The sequence below is a fragment of the Staurois parvus genome, unplaced genomic scaffold (assembly GCF_062004578.1).
Source record: "Staurois parvus isolate SC_StPar_1 unplaced genomic scaffold, SC_StPar_1.0 ptg000151l, whole genome shotgun sequence".
NCBI classification, from domain to species: Eukaryota; Metazoa; Chordata; class Amphibia; order Anura; family Ranidae; genus Staurois; species Staurois parvus.
The window spans coordinates 10,812,693-10,826,659 of NW_028317947.1; the positions used below are offsets into that span (position 1 = coordinate 10,812,693).

Consider the following 13,967-nt stretch of genomic DNA (forward strand, 5'->3'; position numbering starts at 1 on the left):
TACAGCCAAGACACCTCCCTGTCCCCATCTTGCAGACAGTAGCTGCTCATGATTAGTTATCCTTCAGTTCACTCTGCTCTCTTCTACAGTCTTCTACCCTCCCCTCTTCCAATCTAAAAGCCATGATACAGGTTATTGATATAAAAACCTCATACCAAGTAGTTTTAGACAGTTACACTAGTTGCATTTTTTCAATTAAACACATATCTCCATAAACTGGTGTTTTTAAATCTGTCTGGAGTTAAGCTTTAAGGCATGCTAAAATGTTATAAAATAATTCTGGCTGAGAAGCCACTTTGGCATGCTTTGAGTGCAGTTTTAGATGTTTGAAATGCCTTGAGTGCAGTTTGATGAACAATGGGCATGGTATTTTTCCACTTATAACCTTCAGTCTTAAAATTATTTTTACTTTGCGGAATTTTCCTCTTTAGTACCTCAGTCTCTGAGACAAACACGTTTAATTGCATTAATTATACTCGTAACAGCACATCAGTCATCTGCAGGAAATGAGGGGCATGATTGTATATGTATCGTGATGGAGGTTGTCTGTCAATGCATGTTCTTCCTTTTCTTTACAATAACACTGTTAATGTTTGTATAGGGCCTAAGGATAATTTGACACGAATGAACCGATGCCAGTTTGACCACCAGCCAAAAGGAACCCAAGCCAAAATAAAATTGGATTAACATAAAATGTTGAACAAATGAAACATTTTTTCCATTTTGTCTAATCTAAATGGACATGTGTTGGCATGAGGCATGTGCCAGGGTGAAAGCAGTCTACATTTACAATGTACACATACACATTAGCTAAGATAGTGGCTTGTATTCAATGAGCAGGCCGTGGCTTGTTCTTAGACAACATTGAATTGGGATAAGAACATAGCTGTTCTTGGCTTTGCAACCCAACTCCAACCCAAACGTTTTTTTTTTTTTTTCATTTTGGATAGAGTACAGGTCCCCTACTGGTGCTCCTGGCACCTCCTCTTCTCGGTGTCCCACCATAGGAAGCCACTTCCTATCATAGAACACATACACATTAGCTAAGAGAGTGGCTTGTATTCAATGAGCAAGCCTTGGCTTGTTCATAGACAACATTGAATTGGGATAAGAACATAGCTGTTCTTGGCTTTACAACCCAACTCCAACCCAAACTTTTTTTTTTTTAATTTTGGATAGATTACGGCAGGTTGGAACTCAACTTTGTATTCTGCTTCCTAATTTTGGAGATTATTTCTGATTTCCTATTTCATTTCCTATGCTGCATTTGCTCTGCAACCATCTGGGATACCTGGGACCAGGAGCGGACTGACAACTCATGGGGTCCCCGGGCAATAGGGGATCATGGGGCCCCTGTGTCCTTGCCCAAACTCAAAAAAGCCTATGAAAAAGGTACCAGGGGCATCTCATGGGGCCCCCTACTGACCCCGGGCCCTCGGGCAGTGCCCGAGTTTCCAAATGGTCAGTCCGCCCCTGCCTGGGACATTGTTTCCAGTCAGCCTCTAGATGAGAATGCAAGTACATAGAGATACCAGCAATGGCTATTTTAGGGGTCCATAGAGTTATGCAGGTTGTGTTGCTATTGGACTACCCAGGTGTATGCATATATTGGCAAAACAGACAAGCTACTGTATGTCATGGGCTCTTCAGTTGCTTTAAAGTGTCCAATACAAGGACAGTAATATACCAGACATATATCAAGGCTTATAATCCATATTGGCCACCTATATTAAAACATCTAAACTGATCTATTGGGCATGTTCATTGACTTTAGGTATCTGGAAAGTGGTGGAGGTAGGCGCTAGTTCAGAGCATGCATGCTCCCTCATCAGGCTGAAGCCACCAGCACCACTGCCAGATGCCAGTGACCACCACCCATCCAGAGGCTTCACACTCCTTCACTACAGTGGATGCTTACAAATTTACAAGCTCAAATCTACTTATGTTTTGTGAGTGGCCTGTATTACTACACTTTTTATCCATTAAAAGCTTTCATACTGCACTTAGAGGGCACTGCCTCTTTCTTCCTGATCTTCCACAGGGCTCATTACTGGCCGGCTGGCTTCACTCCATGGTGCATCAGAATTACCTATGGGACTCTTTCTATGGACATTTTATTTGTACATTTTTTCACAGTATATTATCATGATTTATTTTCCCTAATCCCATCACCATTGATTATATGCTTATACATACTATTGTATGCCGCATCTACCTCCTTACTCCGTCTCGGAGTGTATCAAATATCCTACTTGCCTTTTTTTCTAATGTCAAGGGGGAATTCTGATGTTAGTTTTTGGAAACTGACTATAAAATATATATTTTGGCTCTTGACTCAAAGGTTTTGAGACCCCTGCTCTAGGCTGTAAAACTGGCCCCCACAGACTCTTAATCCCTATGCTCTGGTGGTTGCAGGTCCCCTGACATCATCAAGTGCAATACAGAACCCATAGCTCTGCAGTGAGTATGCCAAGGTACTTAGTTTTATAATGAAATAAATACTTTGGGACTCTAAAACCAATGGTGTGGCACTCTTGTTCCTTCCAAACCCCTCAGTCTTGCTCAAAGCAGTTTTAGGGACCCTTTCATGTTTAGGAGCCCCCTAATAAGAGCAATTGGGCTATACAATATTGGTTCTACTCTGCACTGTACAACTAAACTGTGACAGACCCAAACAGGACAGGGGCTTTTGGAGGAGACTAGGGGCTAACCTTCTACCTACTGATTATGGCCCATGATGACAGCAGATCATTCTCTAATGAAGGACAACAACGTGATGAACACTGGGAGTGAGGAAGCAGTTCTCTGACAGAATCACCCAATTGGGGTGACATGCGATCCATCATATAAACTATCTGTGGATCCAGTGCACCCACTTCATACCTAGAATGAATGTACCACTGCTCCAGAACTGAAGCAGTTCTGGAGCAATTGTAGAAAACAACTAGTCAGGTTTCACATAAAATATGAAACCTGAATATTTGTTTGGACAACCCAATCACTTTTTGTTCTAGTTTTCTAAGCACCAGTTGTTCTAGACCAGTGCCTTTGTGATTTATACACATACACTGTTTATGTATATATACACCCTTGTACTTTATTTCATAGTCATCGCATTACAACAAGTCTCCTGTTACACCAAGAGCCTAAAGATATCTGTTATATCAGTGCTTGAATATGTAAGTTGACTCCAATGTTTATTAACCTGCCTATGGGAAAGTATGAGCCAACAATTTATATTTTATGCACTGAACTGATGATGGCTAACAAGTCTGATATGCTGTATACCATTTGTAATTAATGGTTCTTTAATATTAGGCTGTATCTTTGACATACATTATCAATTCTGGTTGTACAGTTAGTCAAGGGGCATTAAAGAAAGATTTGCATGGCTCTGCTTGAAGGACAGGCCAGGGGCCAGGTTGCTTAGCCTGTTCTTGGCTAGGCACCTAAGTCTACAGCTTTGCAAGGATGAAGTGGCCCATTTAATTCTACATGTTTCAGTACATCTCTGGCCAACAGACCTGATCAGGAGTACACTTCACATTAAAGGTTGTAAGGCCTCACTGTCTGCTGCACCTTTGAAACCTGCATGGTCACTCTGACAGGCCCACCATCAGTAGACCATCATCCACTCCTGATCTGGACTGGCTGCTGCAACAGTCCCAGGTGCAACCTGTGACCTCTACATTTTTTAGACCTTCTCCAGCACCTCGCTTTTGTGAAACAATAATGAGACATTTCATGACTTTTTAACTTCTTTACTGAAAAGTATCTAAAATATTGGTCCATATATCACTTGAATCCATATAATTGGTGTATGTACAGAAACAGTTCAAGCCTCGACAATAGGAATTTCCACTCTTGACTTAGTACAGTTCTGCTACACAAGCTATAAAGGGGGTGGCTTACTGTCCCAAATGCTTGACACTCACCCCTAATCAGGTTTGTGTCTGTTCCAAGGTTTCTCAACTAGGGTTCCATGGATCCCTAGAGTTCCTCCAGAAGTTGTTAGGGGTTCTTTGAGCAACAAGCAATTCCTGCCTCTCAGATAAGTTCCCACTGACACCATTGATCTTTTTAGCCATCTGTAAGGGGTCATTCGTTCTAATGACCACAAGTGTAAGGAACATTCTTCCCACTGACCATCACACTAATGTATCCTGAGTTGTTGATATAGTAATTTTTAGCAGGGGTTCCCTGAGACTGGAAAAGTTATTTCAAGGGTTCCCCTGTTTTGAAAAAGTTGAGAAAGACTTGTCTGATCTATCATTGGTCTCCACATTTCTTGTCCAGTTGCCTGTTACAGGGAACCGACAAAGGGGTAACATCAGTAAATGGACTTTTGGCACTACATCTTCTCCTCCATCCCGAACATACAATCTGAACCCTTCTGTGAGCTCCACCTACCCAGTCTCACACAAGAGAGGTGCAGATCAACATGAACATGGCAGAGGTTGCCAGAGGAGACGAATCCCCCTTTACATGACTACTATCCAAGAATGAGGAATAATCCCCTTTTTTTGGGATATATGCTAGGCTGAGACATGTAAATACTTTCTGTTCTGCTAAGGCTCTAATGTGCTTAGCTTTCTTATAGAGGCTTCAGATAAATGAGCCTTTTAGTAGAAAAATAAGAAATGTAGAGCATTGGGGACTGTGAGAGAGACAGATCTTCCATTAAATTACTGTAATACCATTCTCTAGCTACTTTATGTGAGGACCTTCCTTACCTGTTGTTTGTACCATTCTTCAGCATCTCTTCTGTTCTTCTCTATAATGGCTTCATACTCCTTTCTTACTTCAGCAATACATTTGGCTAAGTCTGCACCTTTGGGGGCATCAACTTCCACATTGACAGTGGAACCTTGCTTCTCTGCTTGAGCCTGCTTCATGTCCTGTATGAGTAAGTCAGATAATTACTTACAATGCATTCCAAAGTTAAAATATATTTTTAGTGCTAAACTTATAAAAGGTTTAAAAGGAAATTCAGCACAAACTTTCTGTGCTAGTTTTAGACAGTGAGGGGAAGGTTTTGAATCTGCGAATGGAAATCTAATGACAATGGTCAAAGACTGGATTTCCATTACTTTGTGTAGACTACCCATTTCCATTATTTTGGGTAGGGTTAGTTTCTACCAATGGAAATTTAATGACAATGGTCAAAAGATTGGATTTTCATTACTTTGGGTAGACTACCCATTTCCATTATTTTTGGTAGTTTCTGCCAATTGAACTCTAATGACAATGGTCAAAGATTAGATTCCCATTACTTTGGGTAGATTGCTTTTACTCCCTGTCATGTCTCTGGGACAGTTAATGAGGGTTATTCTCCTCAACAGAGTCACAGGCAACAATAGAAAAAAACTTCACAGGGGTTCTAAACCTTCCCCACTCTCTATTATGATCTTGTTCTGGGTCACTGACTCAAGATATTGAAGTACAAGGGTCAGCATGACAAACAGGCAGTTGGCATTTGAAGATATGTGGGCAGCAATGTTTTTATGTTTATCCCATGACAGGTTTCCTTTTAAGGGTCACTCCATCTTAAATGTATACGAGTCTTTGGTAAATGTTGGAGAGTTATAACCTCTAGCAATTTCATATGGCTCTGTTGGTGAGATCTCTGGACTGAGTTCCTAGATCTACATCACAAAGGGTCCCACTTTCCCCACTGTATTTTTTATTTATTTTATGTCATGGAGATATGGTAGACATATGAGATGGCATAGTACTTTTATGTGGCTTGACTCTTTAAACCATTCACATTTTGGGGTTAATTTACTAAAACTGGAGAGTGCAAAAATTAGTGTGGCTGTGCATGGTGGCCAATCAGCTCCTAACTTTAGCTTGTTCAATTAAGCTTTGACAAAAAAACCTGGAAGATGATTGTTTTCTAAACAGAACTGCACCAGATTTTGCAAGCTCCAGTTTTAGTAAATCAACCTGTAGGCGTTGGGGAGTGTTTATCAGGCATGTACAGTCAGATTCCCTCTCTTATATACCGTATATTTTTTTTAAAAATCAAATCGTGTTTATTAAACTTAATAAATATCACCTCTCTTATATTTACTGCTTGTTGACAGAGTTGGCCAGAGACAAATAGACTATAGAGAGAAAGAAGAGAAGTATGTATGTACAGTAATCCTCTGATACCAAGAAGCTGCCTACTTGATGACATTTATTGGAACAATTATTTCTTGGTTACATAGCAGGATACAGTAATAGCACCCTAACACGTTTCGGCCGAGGCCTTACTCATGCTTACTAAGGCTTCAGCAGAAACACATTTATTGGCTGGTATGTAGCCAATACAGAATTGTTCCAAAGGATGTCACTGAGTAGCTGGCATCATTGTATCAGATAAGTATTATTACTACATTTCAAAGGCATTTTGGCCAGAACACTGGTTCCCAGTCTCCCAGGTAATCTGTGGTACAGCATGTTTTCATTGTGGACCATGTATGTACAGACCAACAATTACAATTGTAACATTAACAATATTGTAACAATGACCAGTTTAAGGTTATCATCAGTGGCCTTTTAATATGACTGAGTTTATTTTTCCTCTACGCTCTTTATGTGTTCCAAATACATTATACACTCTCATTTTTTGCAAGTACTCTAGACAGTTACTGATACACGCTGGTTCCTTCTTTATTCACATGTCCATTATTCTTGTTGATAGTACCGTGAAAGGTACGTTTTGTGATTTGGGTGTGGGTATTTGCTTATACCTTTATTGTTCTTCAAAACAGACATCCTTATCTATACATTTGTCAAAGTTGGTTGTTTCTTTTCATTTTTTTTCTGGGTCAAATGACTGCTAGTATCCAAGCGTTATCTAGCCTTATGATGCAGATAGAATTTCGAGTTTCCCATAATAAGTATAATATAGCTATAGAAAATGAATTTGGATCAGTATGCAGAAATGTATTTAAGTATTACTTTGTAATAATAAGGAAATAGATGGGTAACCATCCAAGTGATGACCAGCAACCTCTGAACACGCGCGAGGGGTGGGGGCAATTTTGTTCAATAGAAAAATTAACAATCCCTGAACCATACATATGACATATGAACAAACATTCAGAGTTGGGCCAAATGGGAAATGAAAGCTTATATAAAGAAAAGTGGGAAGATCACTACAAGATAAAGCATAAATGTAGAGATCTGACCCTGTTCCTGCTGAACTTAATGCTTTGGTAAATAACTGAAATTGTTGACATGTTGTTCAGTTCAGCCATTAAAGGGGCAAATCTCAATTACCTTGATGAGAAGTACAGTATGTCTGTGTGTGGGCTCAGCTCTAGCCAAAACATTTTTTAGAGTTAAATGGAGAAGGGTTAGGACATCTGTCAGGTTTTAAAGCTGAATTTCAGGTATGATTTTTATTGCATAGTTAAATTGGTCATTCTTGGATTGAATGAAGTAGAGATCTTGACTTCACTGCCCCATCTCCACCTTATCCAGAGAAAGCTTTGTATTCATTGAGAAAAATGCAATGAGTTCTCTGAATGGCACAAGCGCCAAACAAGGGACCCTCTGTGGTTATTATGCAGCAAGGCAACAGCTTGGCATTAGACCTGAAAGACAGGGAGAATCATTGTAATAGTGACGGCTACTACAGTGATTCTTTGCTTCCTTGGGGATTCACCAGGTATGGAAAATAGTTGGACCAACAAAACTATGCAAAAAAACCCCATACCTCAGATTCAGCCTTAAATGTTGTCTATGCCCCAAAGAGGAGCAATTAAACTGTACCATCAAATGTGTTTATATTGTTGCCTGTGTGCCTGTTGATTTAACCCTATTTCCTGCTCTAACACCCATCAGATATAAAGAAATAAGGGAGATTTTTCATCATTTCCTGTTCAGTCAAGAACAGAATATAAACTCTCAAATGGGTACATGCACAGCAATAAAAGCTGACAGAAGTTATAAGTTTTTCACACTTTACCTAAAACTGGTAAAATACAATTAAATGGATTTGGAGTTTAAGATAAATATTGAAAGAAATATTTCAATTGCAAACTCCTGTTTTTACTTGACCATCTACTTAAACATGTTACTCATTTGTACAACCTTAAAACCAACCACAACTGTTTCACCTTAATTGTTTTAAAGGAAAAAAAATATTTCAAAAATGTTCCACCTAGCTAGGGAACTTACCAAATTTATCTATGAGTATGGCCATAAGTGCTCCAGAATGACAGATTATGACCTGATTCGCCCTAAACTGCAGATGTCTGATGACTAGTTGGCACTTTAATTCAGTTAAACAAGTGATGGTATTTGAATAACCATCTTGGAGATAAACCACCACCAAGAAACATGACTGTTTTTCGTTACATAAAAACAATTGCACAATTAGAATGGGACTGCAGGAACCATATAACTGGGCTGCAGGGGACCATACAACTGAACCCCAGAAGACCATAGAGCTGGACTTCAGAAGACCATAGAGCTGGACTGCAGAGGACCATAGAACTAGATTGCAGAGGACCATAGAACTGACATGCTAAAGACCATAGAACTGGACTTAAGAGGACCATAGAACTGAAACGCCGAAGACCATAGAACTGGACTGCAGAGGACCACAGAAGTGGACTGCAGAAGACCATAGAACTGGACTGCAGAGGACCATAGAACTGGTTTCATGTGTAGATGCAGCCACTGATTCAACCATTCCACCCACACATCACCCAACCAAAAGTCATCAGTTCCCCTTGTAGCACCAAATTATTGTCTTGCCACGTGATTATGTCTATAATCTGTCCAACAATCAGACCAGTTATTGGCATCTTATGCCATGCAGTTTACTGTGAGATACAAGAGTGGCCATGTGTGCCATGGGTTTCTGGAACAAAGCTATAGGGTCCCCAGGTTTGGCAAACTTTACCTTAAAACCAACCTTTGTAATAATATCTGAACAATTCTATACCAATAGCTAACAATGCAGCACACATACTGCTTTCCTAGAAAATGGTACTGGAACTGATGGTTGACCTGCGTTGTCCGGAAGTTTCGGCCAATTCAGTTAACCAACACAAAATTTTGCTTCATCTCTTTATTGTCTTGTATAACACATTTACTTCATCCAAAATTATGTGGTTAATGGTATTATTGCCCTGACAGATCCTTATGCATTCCGAAGTGCTAGGTTGCTGGGTCACAAAGGCGTCATATGATCTGCTAAGCCTCTTTGTAATAAGGCTTGGTTCCCTTGCTCATATTTTAAGAAACCTCTTGGGCTTTCATTCTTTCTCAGTATCATTGTGTCTAGGATATACAATTCATCTATTGTTAGTTGGTACGCCTGGTTCTCTTCCCATCTCCAGTTAAACATGACAGCTAATAAAACCAGACATATTGTACACAGAACAATTATCTTAGTATATGGCTTAATAGTTTAAGCCATTCTTCAGACCGGGGAACAGAGGTTATACATTGTTTGTCCTGTCCTGTTTTATTTAATTGGAAAGTTCCTACTGCTACAATGCTATACTTGGAGTCATCCATACCTTCCGGATTGTACAAGGATTATGGAATGAATAGGCATAATAGTACCTCTTCATGGCTCTTTCTCATGTAGATCAACTGTTTCCTCATTCCTTCCACCTCCATCTCCAGGTCTGTCCGGACAATGGTGAGGTTATCCATCACTTTGCGCAGGCCCTCCAGGTCCGTCTCCAAGGCCCCACGAAACACTTTCTCTGTGTCATATCTGAAACCACAAATAAACTAGTTTTCAATGGCACCACAGGGTCATTTAAAAAATGCATATGGTGGAAATAATCAGTAGAAAAGAATAAAGAAGTCATAAAGGTGAGAAAACAAATAAGCCAAACTTTTGTCTAGTTTTGGATGGCATAAGGAATGTGTTGGTTTTTTTTGCTGTCTGCGCCCCCATTGAAGAGATTCCCCATTACTTCCAGTTCCAGTGGTACAACATTGAGTGAAAATCTTTTAGAAGTTAGAGGAAATCCAGTTGTTTGAAGAATAGGTGTCCCCATTGGAATATTTCTTCTGATCTTTTTTTATGTCAACTATCAAATTTTGGGTTTCTCGTGACTTTCTGGTGGTCACCAGGATAACCAGAGACTAAGGTTTGGTTCACACTGAAGTCATGTGACTTCCAGTGACATTTGCATTGTCTCTTGCTTACGACTTTCACGCAACTTCAATCTGACTTTCATGCAACCTTGATGTTATGCGCCTTTGGCTTTGCCTAAGAACCCTCTGAAGTCACCTACTGTCACATCAAAGTTTCATAGATTAAGACAATCCTTGTGACTTTTGTGACATTAACATTGCAGTTTATGGCACTGAAGTTGCACCAAAGAGGCATAAAAGTAGTGCAGGAACTTCTTTTTAAGTCGCTGAGACTTGAGTCATATCGATTAAGATGGCACCCATTAAAACTAATATGTTTTGGCTTGTCATGCAACTATGTGCAATTCGCATCAGGTTGTATGATAAGTCGCATCAGTGTGAACTGGGGCTAAATATCCCTAGCAGGGACACAGACACCATTATCAGAGGGTTCCCAACAGCTATGTTAGGGCTTGTGCACTGTCAGGTGGGGAGCCGTGACAGTGCTCCACTGGAGGGCTTCGTTTCAAGGTAAGTCTTTCATAATGTGCTGGTATGCAATGCATACTAGTGCATTATGCCTTTACCATGCAGGATTTTTTTTTTGTTTGTTTTTTCGGATACAGTTTACAACTGCTTTAATACACAGATCTACAATGGTAACCAGAAAAATCTGAACATGGGTGGGTTTTGAAGGGCATGAGAAAGAGAAGCATCATGAAAGAGATTACAAGTAATGACTCTTATAAGGATATATGCACAAAATAACACATCATTTCCAGGAATCGTTGTCCCACTTATGAGTACCGTGCTACATTCGGGATGGCAGTGCAACATTCCTTATAGTGGAACTGGGCTAGAGACAAGGATTCCCTTCTAGGTTGACTGATTTGGAAACTGATGTCCTTTTTTCATCCATAAAGGCTCATGCACATGGCCATAATTAATTTACTGATGTCATCTGTGCAGGATCCTGCTGGAAGCTAGATTTTGCATTATTATTATACAGGATTTATATAGTGCCAACAGTTTACGCAGTGCTTTACATAAGGGCAGACAGTACAAATACGATACAAATTAATACCGGAGGATTCAGTGGGCCCTGCTCCTTAAAGCTTACAACCTAAGAAAAAAAGCATCTAATGGCCAGGAAGTGCTTCTGTTTAATATTTGTAATCATCCCCAAAATTATTTTTATATTCACTCTAGCGCAAATTTACGCATGTATGCAAATATGTATGGACATGTGTTTACAAGCATTTAGATGCCTACAAGAGTAAATCACTGACCACTGATAAAGATTTTTTTTATTTTGATTCTATGGATCCTTATGCAGTGCAATTTTAGTTATATAAATGCAGCTGTGTGACTGAGCCTATAGCCAACAATACTGCTGCATTCAGGCCTGTAAAAAAACAACATGATTTATGGATCTGTGCACCTGTATACCTTAACCCTCTAAACTATATACAGTGCTGTGAAAAAGTATTTGCCCCCTTCCTGATTTTTTTTTTTTTGCGTATTTTTTCCACTTAAATGGTTGAGATCAGACAAATTTTAATTTTACACAAAGATAACCCGAGTAAATGCAAAATGCAGTTTTTATGTGCTGATTTCATTTATTAAGGGAAAAAACCTGCCTGACCCTATGTGAAAAAGTAATTGACCCCTAAACCTAATAACTGGTTGTGCCACCCAACAACTGCAATCAAGCGTTTGTGATAATTGGCAATGAGTCTTTCACATCGCTATGGAGGAAGTGTGGCCCATTTTTGCAGAGTTGTTTTAATTGAGCCACATTGGAGGGTTTTCAAGCATGAACGGTCATGCCATGGCATCTCAATTGGATTAAACTCCAGACTTTGACTAGGCTATTCCAAAACCCTAATTTTGTTCATTTTGAGCCGTTCCATGGTGGACTTGCTGGTGTGTTTTGGATCATTGTCCTGCTGCATAACCCAAATGTGCTTGAGCTTGAGGTCACAAACTGATAGCCGGACATTCTCCTTCAGGATTTTGTAGTAGAACGCAGAATTCATGGTTCCATCAACTATGGCAAGTCGTCCAGGTCCTGAAGCTGCAAGGCAGCCCCAGACCATCACACTACCACCACCATGTTTGACTGTTGGTATGATGTTCTTTTTATGAAATGCTGTGTTCGTTTTACGCCAGATATAACAGGGAGAAAACCTTCCAAAAAGTTCAACTTTTGTGTTAGTTTTATGCTAGATGGAATGAGAGGCACACTTTCCAAAAGTCTCAACTTTTGTACAGAATAAAGTGCACAGAAGTGTGATTGCAGCCCCAAATGTTTCCTAATGGATTCCAGAGCATAGAATTGTTTAAAAGTATTCTAATTCATTCTGATTAGCATAATTTACTTTAAAGTAGAACTAAAGGCCATTTTTAGGATAGAGAAAGGGAGGGTTATAACCCCAGTCAGTTTTTTTTTTGGCCATCACTGTCCAATTGGGGAGATTTTGCTTTAGTTCCTGTCCCATAGCCACCTCCAAAGTAAGGGAATCCCTGGCTGTCACCAGAACTAGTTTCTCCATTGGAAATTTCCTCCTCTGTTTCTATTCTGGTGACAACACAAAATTTGAGGTTTATTTCACATTTACTCTTAGTGGAGAGGACAAATCTCCCTATCATGGCCAAAGACTGAAATAAAAACCAACACGTGTTCTAATCCATCTCCATTTCAATCAACCTTTAAAAAAGCGTTTTCCCTTTAGTTATACTTTAAAGTATCCATTTTCATTTTTTCTCACATCTCTAGTTTTTCTACACGCCACTTTATCTACAATTTAATCACATATGAAAGTTGGTTTAGAAAGGCAGGCCAGACAGCTAAAATTAAAGTGATAGTAAACCATTGCCTTGTAAAACAACCATTCAGCTTAAAATAGAAAGGAAGGGCAAAACATTGGTATTTTTTTCCCCATTTTCTTTTTATAAATGATCACATATGAGCCTATAATTTCCTTATGCAGCTGAGAACAGAGAGCTGAGGGAAGAGAAAAAGCAGGACACTGAACTTCCCAGTGAATGGCTGTGCATGGGTGGGTGGTGTCAGGTCAAGTTTGATCATTGGACACTGAGTTCTCAACATAGCTAGAGAACTGGTCATGCTGTGCTCTCATGCCTAGTGTGGTGAGTTTTTAACAGGAACACCAGAGGTTTCACACAAAGGAAGTGATACAAAGAGAACAGGATATTTTTTCATACAAGTACATGGTACAGTAGGCACATATCAGGAATATGAAATGTTGGGTTTACATATTCTACAACATATGGACATACTTGCGTTTGAAGTCATCCAAGGCCAGCGTGGCATTTTCCATCTGTAGTGTTAGCTTGGCGCCATTTATATGTCCATTGAGAAGCTGCAAAAAGAAGGAGAAAACAAGAATGAACTCAATCCAAGCAAGAAGGGAAATCAGACAATGAGCTACTAATGCAATCTGGCCACTGCTTTTAAAACAGAAAGTTCACTTGGTTGATATTAAAGTGTACGCTTATTTGCTCCTTTTTGGTTTGCAAAATAGATAATTGAAAGCATGTTGTTATGCTGGTTTAATAAATGCAAAAAAATAAAATAAAAAATACCCGCTGATTCTGCCATATTGTGAGCTGATCACTTACTGTACATTCGGTCTCTACTACCTGTTAGAAGTTATTGTTGTCAGTTTCTTCTGTTGACTACAGAACACCTTTCCCCTGTGTTATGGGGAAGAGGAGATGGGGAGGTGTTCTGTAGTTGTAGTTTGACAATGCTGCTCATAATTAGATACAGTCAGGGGCGGACTGACCATTTGGAAACTCGGGCACTGCCGAGGGCCCAGGGTCAGTAGAGGGCCCCATGAGATGCC

At 39.7% G+C, this 13,967-nt stretch overlaps 1 protein-coding gene across 1 annotated transcript in view; it reads right to left on the reverse strand.

Moving 5' to 3' along the window:
• Positions 1 to 13,967, reverse strand: part of LOC149464456 (keratin, type I cytoskeletal 19-like) — a 70,505-nt gene that overhangs the window by 16,574 nt on the left and 39,964 nt on the right. Inside the window, exons 2-4 of the mRNA XM_089674426.1 lie at positions 13,399 to 13,481; positions 9,571 to 9,727; positions 4,734 to 4,898 (exon numbers count right to left, since the gene is read on the reverse strand). Coding sequence (XP_089530552.1) covers positions 4,734 to 4,898; positions 9,571 to 9,727; positions 13,399 to 13,481 — 405 coding nt within the window. The remainder of the gene's footprint in view (positions 1 to 4,733; positions 4,899 to 9,570; positions 9,728 to 13,398; positions 13,482 to 13,967) is intronic.